Source organism: Emys orbicularis, chromosome 17 (genome assembly GCF_028017835.1).
Source record: "Emys orbicularis isolate rEmyOrb1 chromosome 17, rEmyOrb1.hap1, whole genome shotgun sequence".
NCBI lineage: Eukaryota > Metazoa > Chordata > Testudines > Emydidae > Emys > Emys orbicularis.
The window spans coordinates 5499428-5523186 of NC_088699.1; the positions used below are offsets into that span (position 1 = coordinate 5499428).

Here is a 23759-nt window from a genome sequence, read left to right on the forward strand (position 1 = left end):
GCAATAAAAATGATTGGTAGATTTTTAAGCTTGAGAGTATTACAACCCTTTTTCCTCTCTCACAAAATTTAATGAGGACTTTTTATATTAAATATCCAGTTATCTGAAATACTAGAGAGCAGAATTCCAAAACCCTTTTATTTTGGGGGCTGAAGCAAAATGAAGTTGTGTTTTCTAATCTGTATATTGAAAACTAACTAAGATTCATTAAAGAGTTATGTTAAGTAGCACTGAGATTACAACAAAATCAGTAGTATGGCAAAGCCTTCTCCCTCAATGGTGTAAGCCAAAGATGAAGTGTTAATCTTCTCTTGAATTCCCTGGATTTTGACATTGTGTCATAACCTACCATTGTTTAAAAATAGCATTTTTATACCTTTTGACAATGTCACGTACAGGGTTGACCCTGACTTTAAGATATAGCTGTTGCTGTATTCAAAACAGTAAACTATAAGATTTTTTACTTCATGCACAGTTTAAATAGTACCCAGAGCTGCCTCAAAGCACTGACCAAACTGGAGGATTGGGGAAAGGCAAAACTTAGTGGTTCATGTTCCAACATTCATGCAGAGCCAATGTCTCGGTGGTCTCAATGCTGCGCTTCAATGAGATTTCGTAAGAAATGTCATTCACATTGGATATTTCTTCTATTTCAGTGATGGATATCAGACTCTGTACAAGAGAAATTCCTCTCAGAAAACAAAACCCTCTCCTCCTCCCAACTTCCCAAAACGGTTTCAGGTAATGGATGGGTGCGCACACAGACCCAGCTATGTATGGTTATAAATACAAGTAGTAAACTAGTTTAGGCCCCAATCCTGCAAACAATTAAGCACATACGTATTATAGGTGCAACAGGTAGCAACGCCTGTTAAGGCTGCACAATACTTTTCACTGTAAAACCCTGTTTTCTGTTGCTTATTATAACTTTGCCAAACTAACAATTTGGCTGAAGTTTTCCACTTGCCTCAGGCTGAATTTTACTAGAAAATTTCAGTCATTTCTGAGAATTAGGTTAAGGAAAAAACACGCTTTGACCACATTAAATTGAGGAGACCTTTTCTTTGAACAGCTCTAGTGACCCATGCTGTGGACCAGAGACTTGAAATTTGGCAGGCATGGCTTGTGTGTCAGGGATACGCCTTTTCCCATCCCCGTGAAAATCTGCCCCTTTGAAAAACTAGTTTGCACACATTCAGTAGAAACTTCTTTACTAAGCATGCTTGAGCCTCTCAGAGCTCCCAGTGTTCAGACTGCACATGTGCCATCCTCACAGAGCAACTTCCCCTACAATTGCTGATGGTGGATACTTTGAGCCAGGGAGGAGCTAGGCTTTAAGTGAGAGCAGGGAGCTGGTCTCCTCTCCTCTAAATGACCCCCCTGCTGGACCAAGGTAGAGCGGAGGCAGAAGGCACCTGACTTGAATGCAGAGGAGACAAGAGATTAACTGAGGGGCAGGGAAAGCAGTAGACTGGGACAAAGAGCCTGGTGAGACTGGAGGGATGAGGAGGGAAGAGAAAAAACGAACAGTTTGGGGGGGGAAACCGGAATGAGCTGGGCAAGGAAACTGTGAAAGAGCTGGAGAGACGCTCTGACAAGAAGTCGGGGTACAGAAGGAGACCTAGGACTCGCTGGGCAAAGAGAGAAAGGGAAGGAGTTGTGGATGGGAGACAGATTGGAAAAGGAGTCCAAGTAGGGAGAATGAAGACACTGGGAAGAGACAGACTGGATGAAGAAGTGAGAGGGGGCAACTGGGACTGGTTAGGCAAGAAGACTGGGACTTAGATGAGAAGCCCAAGTAGCAGACAGTGGACTGGGTACACAAAAAGAATGAGACAGAGCCAGGACTGGTACAGGGAAAGGTTAGAGGGGACAAGCTTGGGGAAGACTGGCAGAAGTCTTTGTCCACTAGAGTACACTCCTCTTAGGAGCCTGGAATGGAACCCAAGCTTCCTGATTTTCCCCATTCCTCTTCTGTCAGCAAGTATCTGTGAAATCCAATGGGAAAGTGTGTGTCATCCCCCTCTAGTGTAGTCCACATAACAGTATCTAGTTCTTATAAAGTATTTTTCATCAGTAGGTCTCAAATTGTTTTACAAAAGGAGGTCAATATCATTATCCCCATTTTACAGATGGGGAGACAGACACAGAGAAGAGAAGTCACTTCTCAAAGTCACCCAGCAGGCCAGTGGCAGAGCTGGTAGGAAATCTGGATTCTGCTAAGTCCCAGTCTAGTGCTCTAGGCCACACTGCCTTCCATAGGGGATGGCAACTGACTATTATCATCAATCACTCTATTAGCTCCAGTGACAGAGGTCTGCTGATAAGTCATATGGTGTCTATATGACATCACTTGATGAAATTTGTTTCATTTTTTTTTTTAAAACTAGGAAATCACACATGCACACACAAAACTACCTTAAAAGAATATTAAAGTTGCGAAGTCAAATACTCAAAAGCTAGGAAATGACTGAAGTAAGGTTACCTGTCTACATGAGCAGCGATACGTATGTGCTTAAGAGTTTGCACGACTGGGGTCTAAGCTAGCTCGCTACCTAGTGTATTTATACCCGTGGATAAATTTTTGTTAGGAAAAATATTTTTAAGAGTATACAAACTCACTGGATAAACCTTTAGTCGCCAGCAAAGCCCTGACACTTGAAGAGGTGGACTGTACACAGGATCTGCCCGCTGGCGCAAAGTGCTGTTGAAAGAAGGGATGAATATTCAACAGTGAGATGGAGCAAACCCCTATGTGGGGAGGCGACAGAGAATAAATAGCATTCCATTTACATGTTAGAACTATCGATTTTGTTGCACCACATAAAATTCAGTAGCATGTTTTGAAGCTATCACAGCTGTTAGAGATGGAAAGGAACCATTGCTTCATCTAATCTATTTCCATGGGCCCTATCGTTCCCTATTATCCTTTTAAAAAAAAAAAAAAAGTTTTAAAATTTCCAAGCAGTCAGACTGCCACAACATCCCTTGGGGCTATTCCACTGCCTAATATATCTCATTATTAGCAAAGTTCTTCTGATACTTATCCCAATTTCCTCTACATACTATCCCATTACTTAGTGTTATATCATACCACACTAATAATTCCACTCCAAATATATAAAGAGCATAAGCAGCAGAGATGTAGACTTTTGTTCTTTCCCCACTACTCAGATATCTACTAACCAGGCTACATATAGTTAACTCAATCTTTCCTTTTAAGAAATCATCTCCTCCACCCATTCGCATCCACCCCTTCATTTTGGTGCTCTTATCTGAACTCATTAGGCAATGCTTTTCTGGTGATGCAATGCTCATAACCATAACCCTGGTGCAGTCACACAGGAGCCATATAGAGAGGAATTTCTCTCTCTGATCCATGATGTGATGCCTTTGCACGTGCAGGATAAAAGTGCATGATTATTTTTCCTTCCTATGGTACAGATCCACTATCATCCTTATATCTTTCAGCCATTATTGCTTCCCAGCTTTCTCCCCGACATTTTCCCCAATGAACGTTTGTTTTAAGTTTGCCCTCCTACCCCACTTCCCCACAAATGTATTAGCAGCAATTGTCCTTAAATCTTCTACTAGCCATGTTTCCAACCTGTCTAGATACCTTTGTATTATTTCTTTGTCCTCAATGGTTAATTATTTGTGTTACCATAGCACCTAGGAACCCTAGTCAAAGATTAGGACCCCACTGTGCTAGGCATTGTAGCAACACAAAGCAAAAAATGGTCCCTGACACAAAGAGCTTATAATCTAAGTATAAGACAAGAGACAACAGGTGGATACAGACAGGGGAGAACAAGGAAACAATGAGACAACACTGGTCAGCATGATCGGCAGTGATCTCAGCACACCAATAATCTAGCCATTGTCAAATTTCTTGTAGGCATCATAGAAAATGAGTTTTGAAGGAGGATAATGCATTCGTTTTACAGATGCTTATGGGCAGCTTCTCCCAAGCATGAGGAGCAGGATGGGAGACAGCACAAACAGGCTTGTTTGAAAATGGAAACAAGTTGAGCGATGGAGGCTGGCTTCGTGGGCCAATACAGAGGCAGGAGTCAACCTCGATAGTGAATGAGAGATGACGGTAGATGGGAATAAACTGGTCTGAGAAGAGAAACTGCAGACAGCAATTGTAAACAGAGCATACAGTGATCTTCGAGATAAAAGGGGTGGTAGTTGGAGAGGCAAGTGGAGTAAAGGATGGGATTTTACAATGGGAGAGATTAAAGCATGCTTTTATTGTGAGGGGGTAAAACCCAGAGGAGAGTGAGAAGTATAAGGGTGTTTGCAACTTCTTTCAATCTACTTCCAATCTTCACTAAAATAAGTCAGAATTCACAGGAAATTGGACTATAAAGTTCTAGCCTCAAATATTACTTCTAATTTAATCAAAGTATTCTAAATTAATTATTTAATGGTTGCATTACAAAAAAAAATCAACAGATGATCTCGAAAGATGCAAAACTTGCAAGCTGAGCAGAATTTTAAGTGTAGAGATCATGTAAATGTTCCTTGCAGATTTTTTTAAACTTGTGGGGTGATTAGAGAGAAATAATTTTCCTTCAGCATGGAATTTTTTTTTTAGCAGTCAGTTTATTGAATTGGTAGCTACTTTTTCTGTTCACTACTGGAGACAAAAGTCAAGAGATGTGATTCAGTTCCTCACACTTGAAAACAGGTATCTTGTGGTTTTCAATAGGTCTATTCAATGGTTTAAAACCTAATCAAAGAACAAATGAGAAACATACTCCTTGACATTCATGGTAATTTCTTAGGACACATTCCTACCTGAAGTTTTCCAAGACAAAGGTGGTTGAGTCATAGGCTGGTACTAATTCACTGGGGAGAAAACATATTAGTAGAGTTGAAGAAAGTAGCATTAAAATCAGAGGGTGGGATTTTCACAAGTGTTTAAGTAACTTAGAAGCAAGCACAAGGCCCATCAGGAGTCAATAGGACTTGCACTCCTAATCACTTAAGCACTTTTGAAAATCCCACTCAAGATCTTTAAAAGGACATGAAGGTTATTAGGCTATAGTCATAACACCACAACAGTGGTCATGTCTCTAGAAAACAGAACATAAGTACCGCTAATTTTTTTTTTTTTAATTGCAACTTCTGAAGACAGTAGTAGCTTTCCCAAGCATGTTAACATTCTACTATATGACATATGTCCTGGGTAGATATTACAATTTTAAGTATACCTTTAGCAGCAGCAACTGATTTTGAAGGGTGTGAAAATGTTTTTATTTAAAATGAGTATCAGAATACATTCATGTATTATATACATGTGCCATTAATAACATCTGGGATTATTAACACTGACAAATTTTAAGACTCAATTTATTTTTCTCTTGTTAAATTGTATGTGGTTTGCATTTCCTTCAGCGTGGAAATGAAAACAGATTTGTACATTCCTGTCTAATCTCGGGTCCTGCTGAATTATATGACCTCTCACCTGGCAAGGAAGAAATACAATTTATACAGTGGTAATAAACTTTTAGAAAACACCAGTGAAATCAGCTATATTATGGGAACCACAAAGGCTTTGCATAAGTTACATATAAACAAGAATTCAAATGTTAGAAAAAGCAAGATTGCTTTTGGAGGGTATTTTTAGAGCACACAGTAGGTCTGTGGGCTTCCAGTGTCAGATCTATTTTTCTGCTCCCCACCCTCTCCCAGTGGCACTGCAAGCATACACATCCCTCTTGACCCCTAAGCAAAATGATGCAGGAACAACTCAACTGTGGTCAGAGGGGAGGAGGACAAGAATGTCCGAAAATGATCAATTATTAACTTTAGAAAACCTAACATGATTTGCCTTGTCACAGCAAGGGATGACAATTACTTAACCAAGGGAAATCTAAAACTACAGATTTTTTGTATTTAAAGAGAAGGAACTGCTTTGTGGCTGGAGAAACAAAACATCCAAAATATATCATGTTTCAGCGCAGGCCTGTAGCAAGAGAGACCATCAGTTGCTACCACCTCCTTTAAAATAAATATTTACTTTTAAAAATGTACTTAAATTCATTACAGAGAATCATTTCACAGTGAACACACTTCAGGGTGTTCTTTTCCAGGCTATATTTTAAAAGCCTGCCAAACTGATGTTTGATTGATATGGTTAGAAAGATTTGAGTAATTTTAAAATTACTCAAATGCAAAATTCTCTCCAAATTTTATAGAAACCCTGCATGTTAGTTTAAAATGTAAAATGCTGCAGCCACCCATCCCAACAAGTGCACAGATTTCTGCATAAACCAGCACCGATGGCTCCTTTTTGAAAGCGAGTTGTGTCAGCAAATCATTTGGGCTTTATTATATACTAAAGGTGACTTGTACAGGCATCTCATGAGACCCCTTCCACGTTTATTGTACCACTTGAGCATTTGCTAATAAGAGAGCCCTACAATTATAGGCTGATTGCCCCCAATAGCAAGGGTAAGAAGGGTCATCAGTATACAAATGATTCAAAACCTATTCCTTTACTCTACTGGATCCCACTTCTAATGCTAGGATGTAACATCAATTACAAGTGAAGTCCTCATGGAGAATAAAAACAAGACTCTGAAGAAGGTGAGGGGAATTGGGTAAGTGATCGATTATTGAGATTATCAGCATTCAGCCTGAGAAGCCAAGCCAGATACTGGAGAGAAATTTTTCCCCCACAGGCTACCACTGCAGTAGCCCTAATGGTTAAAGCAGTTTTTAGGATGGATTTGGGGATCTCTCCAGCAGCAAATCCTCCAGTTGCTTCCTAATTTCCCATCCCTCCAAAGCAGGGGCAGAATTTGCTCTTACAGTGCAGTTTTTGAATATTTTATACATTAGGAGAAGTTTTCTCCACACTAACCATTCCACAATGCTCAAAACCATTCAGATGTTTGTGAAGTTAATTTTTTTGTTGTGTTTTTTTTTTTGTTTTTTTAAGGCTAAACCAAACTGCTTTAATGCTTAAGCTTTCAAGGTCAAACAAAACCTTGCAAAATAAAGGAAATGCCAGGCTGTACCTTGTGAAGTCTGGAGGGACAGGAGTAGTGACAAAGGATGCCATAGGCTTCCGGTGAACCTGCTGAAACATCATCAGAATCTCCGAGCTTTTAGATATCAACTCACTCTTACTGCATGATCGTAGCTGAGGAGAAGAAAGCAGATAAATTACAATACCGTTAAAGAAAACCCACAGATTTTGGCTTAATTTTTTAAATGAAGGTGTGTCAATACAAGAGGTAACATCTACTGCAGGTTCACAGAGAAAGATTACAATAGTGCTTTCCATATTGACAGAGAGTTACGTTTGTTAGAGCTTCCTTGAAATGTGTCTTTTTTCAAGGTTGTAAAAAAAAAAAGTGGTGGTGGCAACAAATTGCCATATTGTTCCCAGAATTGTTTTTACAAGAAATTAAATAAAATTAAGCCAGTGTTCTCGCTACTCACATGATTTTGAGGGCTCTTGAATCCTAATGTGAGAATTATAGTGCTGTAGTATTTAAACAATTTTAAAGTGTTTTAAAAATTTCATTAGCAGCTACTGTGTACTCAGGTGACTTTTCAGTCTGAAGGTCATAAGTATTTGTACTAGATACAGGTATGTTTGTTTTAGCTTGTCACTGCCCCTGGCAAAGTACTATACCAGCTGTGACCTCTGTTATTATGCAGTGTATAGGTGAAACTTAACTAGGCTTTGACATGATTAAGTTTAATCTATTATATAACCCAGTACATTAAGGAGGGTGTTTTACACTTTCCTTCCTTAGTTATTCTGTGGCACTTTCACTGTTAAACATAGTTTTATATTCATTTTTCATTCAAATGAGGTTTAAGCCAATATTCAAATCAACTAATCAAAAAGTACATTATCTCACAAAAGAATAACCAGGAATATAAATGTAACCTCCCTTCCTTCAATTCAGCACACAAAGCCAAAATGTTTTCAGCGTGTAATAAAGTGTACCTTTTCAACACTAGATGCCTCAAGTAATAACCACTTCTGAACAAAGATAGAGGGGAAATAATCTAGTCTTGTGTCCTTTGAACAGCTGGAAACAGACATTTTAAATAGCTACATAGTTGCAAAAATAACTAAATATACTCTATTTCTTCTGTATAATTGAAAGGCAGGAACAGTGGGCCTGAGCTGTAAATGTAAAACTTTCTACCATGCTCAGACAAGAATAAGGATATGCATTTTTGATATTACATCAATAAAAAGAATATGAAATTTAAAGCCTCTTGACAACTGGTACACATGTAATGTAACTTTAAGAGTACTAGTAAACCTCAGAAATTTGGGAGATACAGAGACATCTGTCTACTGCTTAAGAATCATGGCTACAGTAAGTATTTGAAATAGAACTTAAGTTACCTACCTTTTTTGGGGACATGTTCTTATGGTTCCAGTTCACTGTATTTTAATAAGGTCTATACAATACAAAACTGCTTTGCAAAGATGCACATGGACTGAAATCCTTACCACATTAAAAGGGTGAAAAAGGTTAAAAAAAAAAAGTCCTCATCTAGAGAGGTCACTCTATAGCAAAAAAGGGTTTTGGAACGTAGTGGAAACAGAAAGAAAATTAAAAAAAATAGGCCCACATACAACGTGTAACAGGATTTGCTGAAGAACACTAGCTGGTGCCTCAGACATGAAAATATGGTTCTGAAAAAAGTTGCCTCAAGTGCAAGGGGAGAATGGCATTTCCAGAACAGGTGGTGAATTTGAGTTAACAACATTCACTGGAACACAGAAAAAAAGAATACAGGACAGAAGGTTAAGTGCATGGAAAGAAAAGACTTCTTTTTCAGGAGCTTTGAAGATTTTTTTGGCAATTTAAAGCATCAAGCAGTGTCATGAGAGAATTATTACACACAAGGCTTGAAAAATCCATTTGGGAACACACTAGCTCAGGATAAGCAGGAACTCTTCCAGGATTAACATCAACTTCTGCAGAATTTAAGCTTTCGCTTACAAAAAATTTCTAACTCTCTGACTGTGAGGAAAAAAACAAACAAAAAACAACCTTCTAAAAGTGAACTGAGTGGGAAAAAAAACCAATGCTGTGCCATCTTCCCACAGCTGCTATCTGAGAGCTCCAGAGCCTTTGCTGCATCTCATAACTTTCCAGAACTGCAGAGTGAAAACTGGCCAGTTTTGCTTTTTTGTTTTGTTTTAAATTATTGCTATTCATAACCTGTGGGCAGCAGTGAAAATGACAAAAATCAGTCTTGTGCTCCAAGCACTAAGCTATGCTAAATAAATGAATAAATAATAAATGTTGTTTCATAACTGCTAATTACTTCTGTACTAGCTATTCAAATAACAAAAGAGATTAAATAGAACAAGGTTGTTCCTGATTTAGAAATAGAAGCCAGTTTGTTTGTTTTTTTAAGGAATTTTGGGTGACCTATGTAAGCCCAATTCAAACCTAATTCTACCTTACTCATTAATGCATAAATCAGAGTAACAAAAGAGGCAAGTTCATAAAGTGTCTTTGTGTAGCTTCCAACATTTTAACTGTGGGGTGGTGTTTTTTTTTTTTTTTTTTTAAATCACCTGGTGTTCTACTTCCTGTAGCAAGGACTCCAGAAGTTCAGTTTCTTGGGTGAGTGATGTCTTTTGACCTGTTTAAAAGAAATGAGATTTAGTGATCGTGTTTTGTGGTGATGGTGGTTTTTTTTTTTTTTTTTTAAAGAAGTGAACCTCCCTTCTGGAGATTGCTCTAAATCTAAGGTAAAGGATTTCTAAATATATCAAGGTTGATGGAGAACACATTTTAAAGGAAGCCTGTTGTTTTAATTAGAGCTGCAGTGAATGATTCACTTGAGGTTTAAGACATTAATGAAGCATTCTTGGTGTCCCAGAAATGACAGAGGCTTTTGAGAGAAGAGCAGATTTGGATTTCATTGAACTCTCTCTGATCTGACCAAACCTCCTTTTATAACATCTGAAATCTAATTTAAAAATGACTTTTGTAGGCCTTAAACCTTTTAAGGAAAAAATAATTAAACATTGATGTTTAAATATAGTGTTTCTGTATTACAACTACCATTAAGGCTGTGACAAGACAAAGAAGAAAGAAAAATCAACTCTTATTCTGAGTATCACTGGATTTGCTTTTTCTCAAATCACACATTAATTCTTGTAAAGGAATCGGAGGTCATTAAAGAAAGGTGCTATATAAGTGCAAAGTGTTATTCTGTGTTAACCAAATAAAGAGGGAATTCGTAAATAGTTTAATGACTGACCTTCAAACACTGAACCACTAAAACAAATTTTGCAGTTGACTGCAGTATTCAGTATGATATGGTTAAGTGCACTCATTGCAGATTTTAACTTAGAAATAGTTAAATTCTTCTAATTAAAGAGGATTTTTTTTGCTAAAAACTAAGTGATTCTGTTAAAAATCTAGATAGGGTATTACACTTGTTATCATGATTTAGTCTCTATGCAATATAAAAAAATATGGTAGCTTTGAAAAGATGTATTTAATACATTCTATATCCTTTTCCAGTATGTAAAGTTCTGATTTTACATTTTCCTCTGAACAAAATTTCAAATGTCAAGAGTAAGTTTTCAGCATAGTTTTTTATTATTTATGGTTTGTATTATTGTTGGGCTTAGAGACAGTCCTTATCTCCATGAGTTTCCAGTCTACAGATTTAGTTTTGTATATTGCATGACTAAATCCTTAAAAAAAGTGTTCTCATCTCCCCTGTTTCCAAAGAGACTGATATTCCAATTTAGGATAATTATAATATTTAGCTCTTACACAGCAGTTAACAATGGAATGCAAGTATGAACGGAGAAGCTGAGGCAAAGTGATTTGCAAAAAGTCACACAAAGTCAGTGGCAGAGTTGGGAATATAATCCAGGTCTCCTGATTTCCAGTCCAATGTTCTAGCCATTGAACTATGCTGTCTCCAAGAATGAACCTAAGAGTCAATTGTAGAGATGTTTCCAATCTGGGACAAAATATTTCATTTAAAATACAGTTTTATTTAAAAAAACCCAACAACATTATTTACAGAGGGAAACCCAAAGACTGCACTGTAAATTGCTTTGCACATAAGTGGAGTCTTATATACACGTATCTCATGTTTTTTTAATAAGTGTTATACAAGCATCAGTTCCCCTGGGTATACGCTACCTACTTCCCATTTGTAAAAAGGCTAAATAGAGGGAGAGGTTAAATGGCTGGACCAAAGTCAGTGAGAGTCAGGAACAAAACCTAGAAGTTCTGATTCCTCCCTGATACCCTGCTCTCACTACTAGACAATATTTATTTATTTACCAATCTGAAATGCTACTCAGCAGAAATATTCCATACAGAAATAATATTTTTAAAAGTTAGGTTTGGATAGTAGATATCAGAGGTGACAAATTACAGCAATCAGGAAATAGTACTTGGCACTTTACATCTTCGAAGTGTTGTACAATCATTAATTGTAACGAAGTGGTACATGTAATCTGAGTTACCATACAGTAGCTTCATGGAATCAAAACATAGTTACATCTAACAAAATGCATTACCTCACAGTAACCACGCAATTAACTAACGACACTGCTATATTTAGAAGTCTTCTGTCTTCAACTTGAAGCCAGGAAACTGCTGTATGCAGTTTTATGTTTCTAGAAAAAAAACTTGCCAGAAGATATAACTTTAGTCTGCTACTTCCACTTACATCAGATAAGATGAATACCTACCCATTAGTGTTATAAGCTTGTTCTTCAGTTGAGTGTCTAATCGGGCAATCATCATCTCCACTGCATTCCTAATTTCCCGAACTCGTTCATCCTTTGCGCTGCGCACTGCCTCTACATTCCTCTCCTAAAGGACAGTTCAGAGGTAACGTACAAAAAGGAATAATCTTCTGTTTTTGTCCATATCTCTGCCTCTCATCATACCCTGTCCATTTCAATGGAATGCTTTTCCCTTGACAAGGATTTGGAAATACAGAGGAGGGGGAAAATATATTTTATGTAGAACAAAAATAGTTTTTGTTTTAACTGTTTGGGAAAACAGGCCTCTATGTAAACTTATCAGCAACTTAAAGGTCAGAAGAGGATTTCACTTTTGCCTATAATTCTCTTCCCCCTTAGTTTTGCTACTATGCAATTAGTGAAATACATTTAGAATTCCTAATTAAAGACATGCCAAAAGTGTTTTCTCTCTTTGGATAGCCTAGAAAAATTAACTGACTATCAAAACGAAGAATATTGTACACATCCAAAACTGAGTTCTTAAGGTATATAATAAGCCATTTTTGAAACTTTGTAAAAGCTACAGATGCACAGCATAACTGGTAGTGAAACAGCAGAGAATGCAGTTGCCCTCTGGTGGTTGATTGAAGGTTAAGCTAAAAAGAATATATTTTTCTCATCCTAGACAAACATGTAAGAGACTTGCTATGACAAATTAAACACTCTCTTGGAACTACTTGTTTCTTTTTCTGCACAGGGTACTACATAGAACAAGTACTTTCTTGGGTATAGCATCCATAAGCAGAAAAGGGAAAATGAATGCGCACACAGTTTACTTTACATAGTGCCTTTCATCCTTGAATCATCTCGACCATATACACATACCACAGCACCAAAAAATTTCAGACATCTCTGGGATGAAGGGTTGCTAACTAGCCAGTACGCACACAGCACAACAAAGAGAGAAAATTATGACCAAGAGCAACAGGCAAACTCCTTCTCTTACAGTAGTGCAAAGGAGATAGTATATGTCCATGCGGAGCAAACGGAGCCCTATTTTACTTTCTTTTATATCTTATTCAAAAGGTTTGCACACTAGACTGCATAGAGATCAGTAAAATCTCCCCCAGAACTGAGGGGTTGAATCACCCCAACAGAATTTCAGATCTTCAGCTTACACCACTAAGGCCTGGTACTTTTTGTACATGTAACACTATACCAGTTACAGGTGTGTGGGTGCGCTTTTTTACTGGTACAATCTTTAGCATGGGCAGAGTTATATTGGTATAAAAGGCGCCATATACCAGTATAGCTCATTCCAAGGCACCCTTATACTCATATGACTGCACTCATGCTATGGGAACTGTACTGCTTTAACTATACCACCTCCTACTTCTCTTATGCTACAGATAACCTGAATATATCAATACATTATACAGTTATAAGAGGGTGGAAACATTTTCTTGGAACATTTTCTTACCACTTCTTGCACTAGACTGATCAACTCCATGAGTCTCCTCCGAAGTTTTGCTACCTCCTCATTCACTTTTGTGACATGTTGCTCATAAATTTCAGCTAGTGGCTTAAAAGTATGTCCTCCATGCTATTAAAAGAAAGGATCAACAGAACATCATATTTTAGCTATAATCCACCCCTGTTAAATTAAGAGTTTTTTCCCCTTCTATGGTACCATTCAATGTGGGAAAGATCCAGAGCAGATTGTCTGTAGGAAGTCTGTGTCTTTCACTTCCCTTAGTAACAAGTCTTGGGTCTGGCTTCTGCACCAGAAATGCTTCCTGTGGAGAGCTATTTGGAGACTGAGCACTCATCCAAAATGAGCCTCAGTATTTACTGTGCAACACTTGGGCTAATTAAATTAGGGGGAAAGAGGTATACGTATTTTGAGCTAACGCGCTAGCAAAAAACTGAATTAGTGACACTCAACCACTTACATTCCCAAGTATGAGGTGTGTCTGTCTCACTTGGGATGATTTAACTGGTACAGTATTAAATAGTTGGAGATCTGAGGGGCTTATAAAGCTTTGAGTGCTTTCCTGTGATATTCCTCCTTTTGAATATGGGGTAAAGGGATATCAGGCTTAAAAGATTGCTTGTTTGTTTTATTTCTGACAATGTTATAAAAATAGTATTAAGAAATTAAAAATACAGTTTTTTTTCCTATGACTTATGCTATTCCCTCCTCCCCTTTTTTTAAAAACAGTATTTAGGTCAACTAGAGATAAAGCCAGTGTGGACAGAACTGGAACCTAACTATTTCAATTTCAGGTTCTTGTGGGCTTTCACAGGGCTGCAGTGCTTTTTAAAAACGTGAAGTGTTTAACAGATTATTCATAATCTGAAGCCTTTGTATCTTGTTCTCCCTTTTTCCTAAAACAGACAATTAATTACTTGATGGATTTTACAACACAGGTACTTTTTCCTACAATAAAAATAAGCTGAATTGTAAAAACAGAACATTTGAAAGTGTCACAAAAATACCTCTCTGTTTTGTGTTAAAAAAAAAAAAAAAAAAGGTTTTGTTAACGAGTTTCACTTTTGGGCCAAACATGACTGGAGAGTGCCTCCTCAGTCATTCGGATTTATAACACTTAACAGTGAAGTCTAAGGTAGTTCTTACAGTTGGCCACATTGTGTAAAAGATAAATGAGGGAAAGTGTGTTCTAGTTTCCACTCAGGTTGGTGAAGAGTGAGCAGATGCCTACAGACAGTGTTTCAAAAAAAAAAAAGAGATGGTTGTTTCTTTTGAATTTAAGACTAGCTTTCAACTACTGAAGATTATTGCTGAGTATGTGCAACACAAATGTAATTTGTGTTACATGATTATGTGAAACATTTATTTTTTGTGCTAGGAATTCATTGTCACTTTCAGTTTATCTACAATAGTCTTGGTTACTAAATTCATACTCAGGATGGTAATTCTAGCATCTTTCCAGAAGAAGCTTGAACTTGTAATAGGAAACATTATCTAAGTCAAAATTCATAAGACTCATTTGTCCACATACTGTAACTAGAGTATTTTAAAGGTAATTTGAAAACAATACTAACAGTTTCATGCCATTGGCATTGCTTCTGTAATACAATTCAGGCACTACTAAGATAATTTCCTATGCTCCACGTGGACATAACATGCTACAAGCCTTCTACTCACCATTCCTCCCCAGAGAGCACACTGGTGACAGATACATTTCTTACATGTCCAGCAGAATACACTGAGTTTTTCATGATGGTTTTCACACCTTAAAAAAAAAAAAAAAAAAAAAAAAAAAAAAAAAAAAAAAACAGTGATGGGAAATTACATAGTGGTGTGTGGAGTCTGCAAAAGGTTCAGAAGCTTATTTGTTTTGTTGACATGATTTTGAGAGCAAAGCTCAAAATCTAGGCGTTAAAAATGGTTTCCTAATAGCAAAATTAATTAGATGTATTCTTCTTGCATCGCAAAGCATGCCATTGTTTTACTTCGTCTCACATATAATATCTTCCCAGGAAATTTCTCCTGGAGGTGAGAAAGTGCACTCTGGTTTTAAGCACCATCTTAGCTGCATGGTATACTAACGAACCAGGCTTTGAATTCACTGACTCTAGAAGCTAAAAATTTCAAATGATTGAAATGCCAACAATCTAGTAACTCAGAAAGGTTTTGTAAACCTAAAGTATTCTGAGGTGTGGATCAATGTGGCATCTAAGTGCCAAAGTGAGGCATCAATATTTTAACTAGAAGAAGGTTCACATGTAACAAGACTACTCTCTCAAAGCAAATGGCAAATGACGAGTTTCTTTAAACACAGGTTTCTCAGCTCCGCTTAGCAATCTGGGTCCAAGATAAAGGGAAATCAAGTTACTCAAGTATGTTCCTTTCAAGACTTAAGAGGGCCATGGTGGCCTGGCTTTACTGTAAAGTTTCTATCAGTACCAGACCCAGATGACAGCACACACGGTTCAGGGACTCTCAAAAAACGGTATAATACTTCTTGCCTATATATGGCCACTGAATATAGAAAGTGGATTCATGTATCATAAGAAGTCCCAGCCTTCTTCTGCAGTAAGGGTGAAACTAGTCACTTATAATACTGTCTCCAGGACTCTGTGCAAGATATATACATTCAGATGAATTCTTTGATGACTTTTTGTCAACCTATTTTTACTGGAAGAGTATAGAGAAACTAGAACGAATAATTAAAGAAAAAGGACTACTTATACAGAATGCAACAACAAATTAAATACACAGAAATTCAATATTTCAATGTCTTAGTTTGCATACATTTGACCATCAGATAGTTAAACTAGGAAATGTGACATCTGAAGGGTTGCTTTATATTGGTCTTTAATTGTGGCTTCAACTAGTGCTATCGTTTTCATCAGCTCAATTTTTTTCTTTTTCTGTACCTTTGTTCATGAAAACGGCTGATTTCTGAACCAATGGCAGTGGTTTTAAATATTGTTTTGTCACTACAGTATCCCAGATTCTTCATAGTCTGTGAGCAGGCTTATAAAGCATCATCACAGCAGATCTCTGAATGATCTAAATGAGAAGTCTGCACAAAGACCAAGGATGGAATAGTGCCTTTATGCAGTTCAGAACAGTTACTTACCTTATAGTAACTGTGGTTCTTAAAGACAGTTTCTCAGTGTGGACTGCCCTCAAGATACACATGAGGCACACATGCATCTTGAATGGGATCCACACGGACACAGACTTGAAGAACTACTATACTTTGTTATAATTATGAATTATTTTATTGCCTTATTCACCACTGCTCAGTGGAAAATATTCTCACTTTGGGGGGAAAAAACCAAATTGCTATTCCTACCCTTCCTTTTTTCCCCTATCCCCTTTCCCATCTTTGTACATCCTCCCTTATTTCCTGCTGTATTCTGCCCATTCTTTGCAGGAACTCTCAATACTGTCCCAATGAGCTTTACTCCAGCACCTTTATCTATTCATGTGCTATAATGATTAGCAATAAAATAAACTGCAAAAATCAGCAATATTATGGAATATTGCAAATTGCAGTTCTCCAAAGGGGGATGCCTTTTTGCTGTGATATTAACACTGTATTCTTCATGCTATCCAAGTATCAGAGAATGCCGTATCAGAAGATTTAAGAAGCTGGTTCACATAGTTTTCTCCACTATATGAAATCCAAGAAGAAATGGCATTTACAAGTGACACTTAAATTGCACAATATATGACCAATAAATCTTAGTTATCCACATCACTGCAAATCCTACATGGAGGGATTTTAGACCATGCATGCCTTAGACCAAATGTCATAGGGGAAATAAATACGTAAAGACTCGTCTAGGCTTATGCACTAGCACACCCAGGAGTCCCTTTAGGTTTCTGAATGCATTATCAGAGGAATCTCTAAAATGCCCTCTTTGCTTTCATCATCTGGTGTCCATATGGTCACTGTGAATGGCTACGAGCCATATGAAAGAGGAACCCTCTTCAATCTTCCCAAGCCCTTCACTCAAAGTATGTTAGGCCAGGCTAATCTAACTGTAACTTTCAAGGTAATAAAAACAGAAAGACCTGTAAAGACTTAGCTTTTAGTGCTACTTACAGAAACTGGTACCATTTCTAGAAATAAATAAATAAATAAAATAATCAACTGCCAAACTCTTACCACCTTTCAGCTGGACAGCATAAAAGGAAGCATACTTACTGACTGCTTCTATTACATGGTAGCACATTTCAGTTTTCAGTACTTAGGAATTACAATCCATTCTCTAATTTTAAGAGAGTGGAATTAAATGTCTGCTGTTTTTGAGACAAACTACAAAATCCTCAAATTTTAGAAGAGTCTATACTACATACTTGTCTTTTTCATTTTCTTCATGCTTAGTGAGATTGCATAGCTGAAGTGTGTCAAGCTGCTGTGTAACCTCTTCTGCCCAACGACAGTTTACAAGTTCCCGTAGCTGGAGTGGGGCTCTGCAAAATAAATAAATAAAATAAACAAAATGCTAAAGTTAGATTCATAGACTGTAAGGTTGGAAGGGACCATCGTGATCATCTAGTCTGACCTTCATGTTGCAGGCCACAAAACCTCACTCACTCCTGAAATAGACCCCTAGCCTCTGGCTGAGTTACTGAAGTCCTCAAATCATGGTTTAAAGACTTCAAGTTACAGAGAATTCACCATTTACACTAGTTTAAACCTGCAAGTGACCCATGCCCCATGCTGCAGAGGAAGGCAAAAAAGCCCCAGATTCAAGAACTCAGTTTCAGGATTTCAAGGTTCTAAAGAACACCAATGAAATGGATTGGCTTTGTCAATTCCACTGTTCTGCTAGAAAACATATGAGTAATAGCAGACACAATAAAGCTGTCTGTCTACAATGCATAAGTTCACATTTGAAAGGTTATCTTCAAAACCCATCAGGCTTAGAACTTTAAGGTTTTTGGTTTGTTTGCTTTTAATATAAAGAGCTTACATTCTGAAGAAACTGGTTGCTAACCTATCTCACAAGAAAAAGTGTCTTACTTGCCATTAGGAAGTGGATTTTTTCAAGCTCTGTACTTATGGGACACAAATGTTAAGAATGTGCATGCCGCTTGCCTCTTTGGGCACGCTGCAACATGTTTATTCCTGGAAATGTCTGTCTCATAGATCTATAGAAAGAGGGTAAATTTCAGTCAGTCTAAAAGCTAGAAGCGTTGCTTGGTCCCTGTGCTGGCCATTCAAGGAGTGACACTGAATAGTTCCGAGAGGAGTCCTGTCCACTTCTTCTGGCTAGATGTGGTTATATCCCTTAAATGGATGGAATAACATGGTGTGGATCACCAAAATTTTACATAGGTCACTCCTGGCCATACTAAAAAAAGATTTAAAAATAATTACTTTGCCAGTTTAGATAAGGCTTCATATCACATTAAGAACAACCTTCAAAAGAGAAGCTTGTGATACACATGGTATACTTACCGAGACCAAAAAAAAAAAAAAAAAAAGAAGAAACTCCACACACCTAATAACCACAAGAAAGCTGACTACAGAGTTATAGTGTATTTTTAATTTATTAAAAATATCTTACCGACAGTGAGGGCACTGAGCTCTTTGTTCAGTCAGCCAACGCTATAGAAAAAGAGGATAGGCACATTTTGAGACACACAAGAGAGTTAAAGATATGGAACATTCACACGCACTGGTTTCACTTTTGTCTCTCTTATACTATAAGTCATTTTTCCTGTGCCAATCCTCCTGTATTTTTCCCTTATTTACACTCATGATTTTAAATTCATGGGATTTAGCCAATACAAGCAATCTCAGTTTAACATACAACTATTTTAACCCCCACAAGAAACAGAAGGGGCTTTTTTTGGGGTGAGGAGAGTTGATTTAACAACAGTTCTACTGTTACAGTAAAGGGAGTTTTGAGATGTCTGGCATACCACCAGAAGCCACAGAATCTGTCCCATAGTTATACACTAAGGGGCATATTCTAGTAAAAAGCAAAGATATTGCAGGTGTTTCACTCTGCCTCTCCAGTCTAGTTTTCAAGGAACCACATATTCTGCTACTTAGCTAGTCATATAGCTTTCCTTCAGGAGATATTACAATTAATTGATTTATTGACTAGCAATCCAGTAGGAATTGAATGGCAGGGTCGGGAAGATAAATTTCATTAAAAAGGCACATATAGGCCTGGTAAGAACTGGATCACCTTAATATAACCTGCAAATTCAAACTTTAGTGATAAAACTGCTTAACTTATTCAAACTACTATTTCTAAAGTCTCAGATTAAAAACTCCTATCTGCCAGAGCAAAGTTTCTCAGCCCAGGGGCTATGACCCAAAATTGCGTCACCAGAAAGTGTCAAAGGGTCATGGGGTTGGCTGAACTCAGCTCTCTCTGCTCTGGATGTTGTGATGCGTTGAACAGTGTAGCAGATTTGGCCCACCCTGCCCCTCTGACATGATGACAGAGGGATGGATGGGCCGAATTTGAATGAGGGGCACTTTGACCCCATGCGCCAGGTCACAATGCCCAGAATGGGAAGCTGAGCCCAGCTGGGCCCCTAGGACAGGAGCTGGGAGAGTACAGTTGGTGTCACAGTCTCCCATGGATACTTTCCCCCCTCCAAGATAATCCCCTGCCCCACTGCCAGGTGACACCCCATTTTCCATACCCCATCCTGCCCTCCATCCCTTCCAGAATGTGCCTCCCAATGTATCCTTCCCCCACAGCTGAATGACTCCTCCCCATCATACTGACCATCCTAGCCCCCCAGATCTTCCCTCACTGTACTCCCAGCCCTTTCTGCCCACCAACTCCTTCCCTCAGCCCACCCACTTTACTCCAAGGACCCCAAATCCTCTTTACTCTCTGCCTCCCACGGGCCATGTGTGGGGTGTGTGTGTTTTCTAAGGAGGTGTTGGCTTGCTGTACCTCCCTCAGACCCCTCCACCCCCATGTTCTTCCTCATTACACCCCTAGGCTCCCCTGACCTCCCTTTACCCCCAGGACCCCAAATCCCTGCTTTATCCTCTGTGCCCCATGCACCATGTGGGGGGGACTGTTTTTTTGGGTGGGTGTCTCATCTTACCACCCTTCCCCCAAGTTGCCAGTGGGGAATGGGTTGCCCAGCTGTTCACACCTGGCCAAAGTATCTGGAATCTGAACTCTAAGCTCCCCCTCACCAAGGACAGACCACTGGGAGGAGGAGAATTAGGTCTGAGGGCATATCTCAAGGTCATGACAGCCCATCAAGGTTTACAAATGGGTCCTGAGCCCAAAAAAGTTAAGAACCACTTCCAGAGGGCAACAGTAACCCAACTAGCATCCTTAATGCCTGGTTAGAGTCCTTAATATCTTGATCTATAATCATGTGCACAAGTTACAAGTCAAAGGATGGATTTTCTATTTGCCAGATCCATAAACACTACCCAAGATCTCAAAATTTTCCACCTTCACAAGTCATAGGTCCTACACTCAAAACCATGCTGTAAGTGTTATTGTCAAATACAACAGTAGCGATTGGCTTGGTACTTCAGTGCTCATAATTTTGTGGCAGGCAAAACCATGCCCAAGACTACCCAACTACCCACTCAACAGGCTTCTAGCATGGTTTCTGAACATGGTGCCAGGCAAACAATTCAGCAGCCATGATTGAAGCCTGTTTTAGTATGGACAGGGCCTCACAAATGACAAAGGTATTATGGCCTAGCAGAACTCTGTACTGCAGGTCTAGGTCTCATTTCCCAGGCAAGCACCACTGAAAAGGCCCCTTATGAGATGTTAGAGGAAGGGACTGTTGTATGCTTGTTGCTCAAAAGTGACTCTTCCAGTCAATTAAGCGGTGTTGAGTGATCCAAAAGGGTTGGTCATGGTACAAGTCATAACTTTTATAGAGAGAAACAAGGAGCACAGAGTAAGGAAAGGAAACTCTCAGTGCTCCAACAAGGACACAAGTAAGTTTGCCCTGTAGCTCTTTAGTTAGTAATCTATGTATACATAGAAATTAGAAAATAAAATGTGAACTTACCCGAATGCAACTGAAACAACATAGCTTGGAGCAATGTGGACACAGACGTGCATCACGCAACTTTTCCATACAAATAAAACATCGGAACACCTCAGCAATGCTCTGCAAAAAGTTAAGATTCACACCAGTGGTAAGATATACACTTGAAGCTTGTTACATGTTCAGCAGTCAAAGCATCAGATTTAATAACAATAAGTCCTACTCTGCAAGGCTATGGATGACATGTTGGACTTGAATCATGATGGTGGCATGTCCCAAGACAAACAACCATGGATCACACTTTCCCATTTTCTCCTTTTCCATGAACATGCTGTTAGCTCACTTTGTTTTATCACTTTATTTTTTTCCATCTGTATATGTCTATAGCCAAAAGACACTATTCCCACTTGTATGTGTATGACACTGAATAGCCTGAATGAACAAGCACTCTACACATACAGAACCAGATTCTAAAGCCAGGAGGGCCAATGTGATCACTGAGTCTGACCTCCTGATAGCACAAGCCATAGAACTTCTCCACAATAATTCCTATTTCAACTAGAGCATATTTTTTAGAGAAACATCCAATTACCCTAATTGTTAAAAATGTACACCTTACTTCCAGTCTGAAGTTGCCTAACTACTTACTGTCATTGGATCTTGTTATAATAGCTTGCTGGACCAATTAGCACATTATCAAATATTTGTTCCCCATGTAGGTACTTATAGACTGTGATCTCACCCTTTAACCTTCCCTTTATTAAGTTAGAAAGCTCCTTAAGTCTATCGTTGTAAGGCATGTTTTTCAATCCTTTAATCATTCTTGTGGCTTTTCACTGAACCATCTCCAATGTATCAACATTCAACTGAATATGAATTGCCAATATGATTCTGGGGTGTATTAACAAGAGTGTTGTATGTAAGACATGGGAGGTAATTGTCCCGCATAACTCAGAACTGCTGAGGCCCCAGCTGGAGTACCGTGTCCAATTCTGGGCACCACAATTTAGGAAGGAGGTGGACAAATTGGAAAGAATCCAGAGGACAGCTCAAAAATCACTTATTCCAGAGTAACTATAGCTGAATAGTTAATCTGCTAGAGCTATGATGGTCAATTTCCCAGTGTACATAAGCCCTTATATCTCCTATCTAAACTAAACAATCTCAATCTTCTCATTCTCTCCTTACATAAACCTTTCATACCTCAAAACACTTGTCTCCTATCTCTGAAATCTTATTGTTGCTATAATTTTTGAGAAAAGGTGACCATAACTGAATACAGTATTTCAGATGAGGGCAACCTTTTATTTATTTATACAAGTGGCATAATATTTTCTGTATTTCCTATACCATAATATTGTTTGTTTCCTATTACTACACACTGAGCTGATGTTTTTTCACGAAAACTGTCCACAATGGTTTTTGGACCTTTTTCTTGTGTGGTTACAACTAATACAGCAGCAGAGTGTCTGATGAATTCCAATTACTCCGTCCAATGTGCATTTTACCTTTCACGTGTCAAAACTAAGGTTAATCAGGCATCATGCTCTCCATTCCTAGCTTTGTTATGTGTCTCTGAAGTTCTTCAAATCTTCTCTAACCTCGACTAACCTAAATAATTTTGCGTCACCTGCATTTTTTGTCGCTTTCACTGCTCACTCCCTTTTTCAGATCATTAATGCATATGTTAAACCCCAAGTCTCAGTACAGAACCTTGTGGCACCCAGCCATTGCCTTGTGACATGCTGAAAAACACCCACTTACACCTATACTTTGTTTTCTGCCTCTCAGGCAATACCTTACAGCACTGTTTGACCTCTCACCCTACAACTACTCCTGGTACATCTACATTACAAGCACGATGGTGACACAGCTGCAGTTACGCTGCCGTAGTGTAGACACTTGCTACAGACAGAAGAGTTTTTTTCTGTTGCTGTAGCAAATCCATCTGCTCAAGAGACTGTAGCTAGGTCAATGAAAAAATTCTTCCGTTGAGCTAGCGGTGTTGACACTGCAGCTTATATCAGCCTCACTTCACCTCTCAGGGGTGTGAAATAAGAGGACAATTCACACCCCCTGCGCGCCATAGCTAGGTCAACTTAAGTTTTTGGGTAGAGGCCAGGCCCTAGTTTCCTTATTCTCTAGCAAGGGGCTCTGTTGGAGGCTTTCTGGAACATCAGCCACCTGTTCTCCCTTCCCCAAGACTGATGCACAGACCATCCTAGCAGGTGGGCGAGGTCCAACTTTCCTGTGTAGCCAGCCCAGGTGGCCAGCACCGTTTCAACCAGCGAGACCTGGCAGCAGAGCGCTGCTCACCTCGACCTGCCGCACAAGGGACCAGGGCCGCACAGGGAGCCGGGGCGAACCCAGGCGTCCTGGCACCCCTCCCCCCGAGCTCGGGCGCAGGCGGCCTCCCGCCAGTGCCCAGCAGCGAGGGGAGCCGGGCCCGTCCCGTCCCGCCCCAGCAGGTGGTTGCTGCCCATCCCCTCACCTCCACGCTCTGCTCGTCCATGGCCTCGGCTCTCCCGGCGCCCACCCGGAGCGGGG

The 23759-nt window shown here is 39.0% G+C and overlaps 1 protein-coding gene across 7 annotated transcripts in view; it reads right to left on the bottom strand.

The window, feature by feature from the left end:
• The window catches only part of TRIM37 (tripartite motif containing 37), a 47452-nt gene extending 23713 nt beyond the window's left edge, over positions 1–23739 (bottom strand). For 3 of the 7 annotated variants that reach the window (XM_065418183.1, XM_065418179.1, XM_065418178.1), the window contains exons 1-11: positions 23704–23724; positions 21234–21335; positions 18782–18822; positions 17565–17681; positions 14895–14982; positions 13206–13328; positions 11729–11852; positions 9578–9645; positions 7035–7159; positions 4807–4857; positions 2623–2704 (exon numbers count right to left, since the gene is read on the bottom strand). In XM_065418183.1, coding sequence (XP_065274255.1) covers positions 2623–2704; positions 4807–4857; positions 7035–7159; positions 9578–9645; positions 11729–11852; positions 13206–13328; positions 14895–14982; positions 17565–17681; positions 18782–18822; positions 21234–21335; positions 23704–23724 — 942 coding nt within the window. Of the gene's footprint in view, positions 1–2622; positions 2705–4806; positions 4858–7034; positions 7160–9577; positions 9646–11728; positions 11853–13205; positions 13329–14894; positions 14983–17564; positions 17682–18781; positions 18823–21233; positions 21336–23703 lie in introns of all 7 variants that reach the window. The other 4 variants (XM_065418185.1, XM_065418184.1, XM_065418182.1 and 1 more) reach the window with 3 other exon arrangements.
• Positions 23740–23759: the final 20 nt, after the last annotated feature.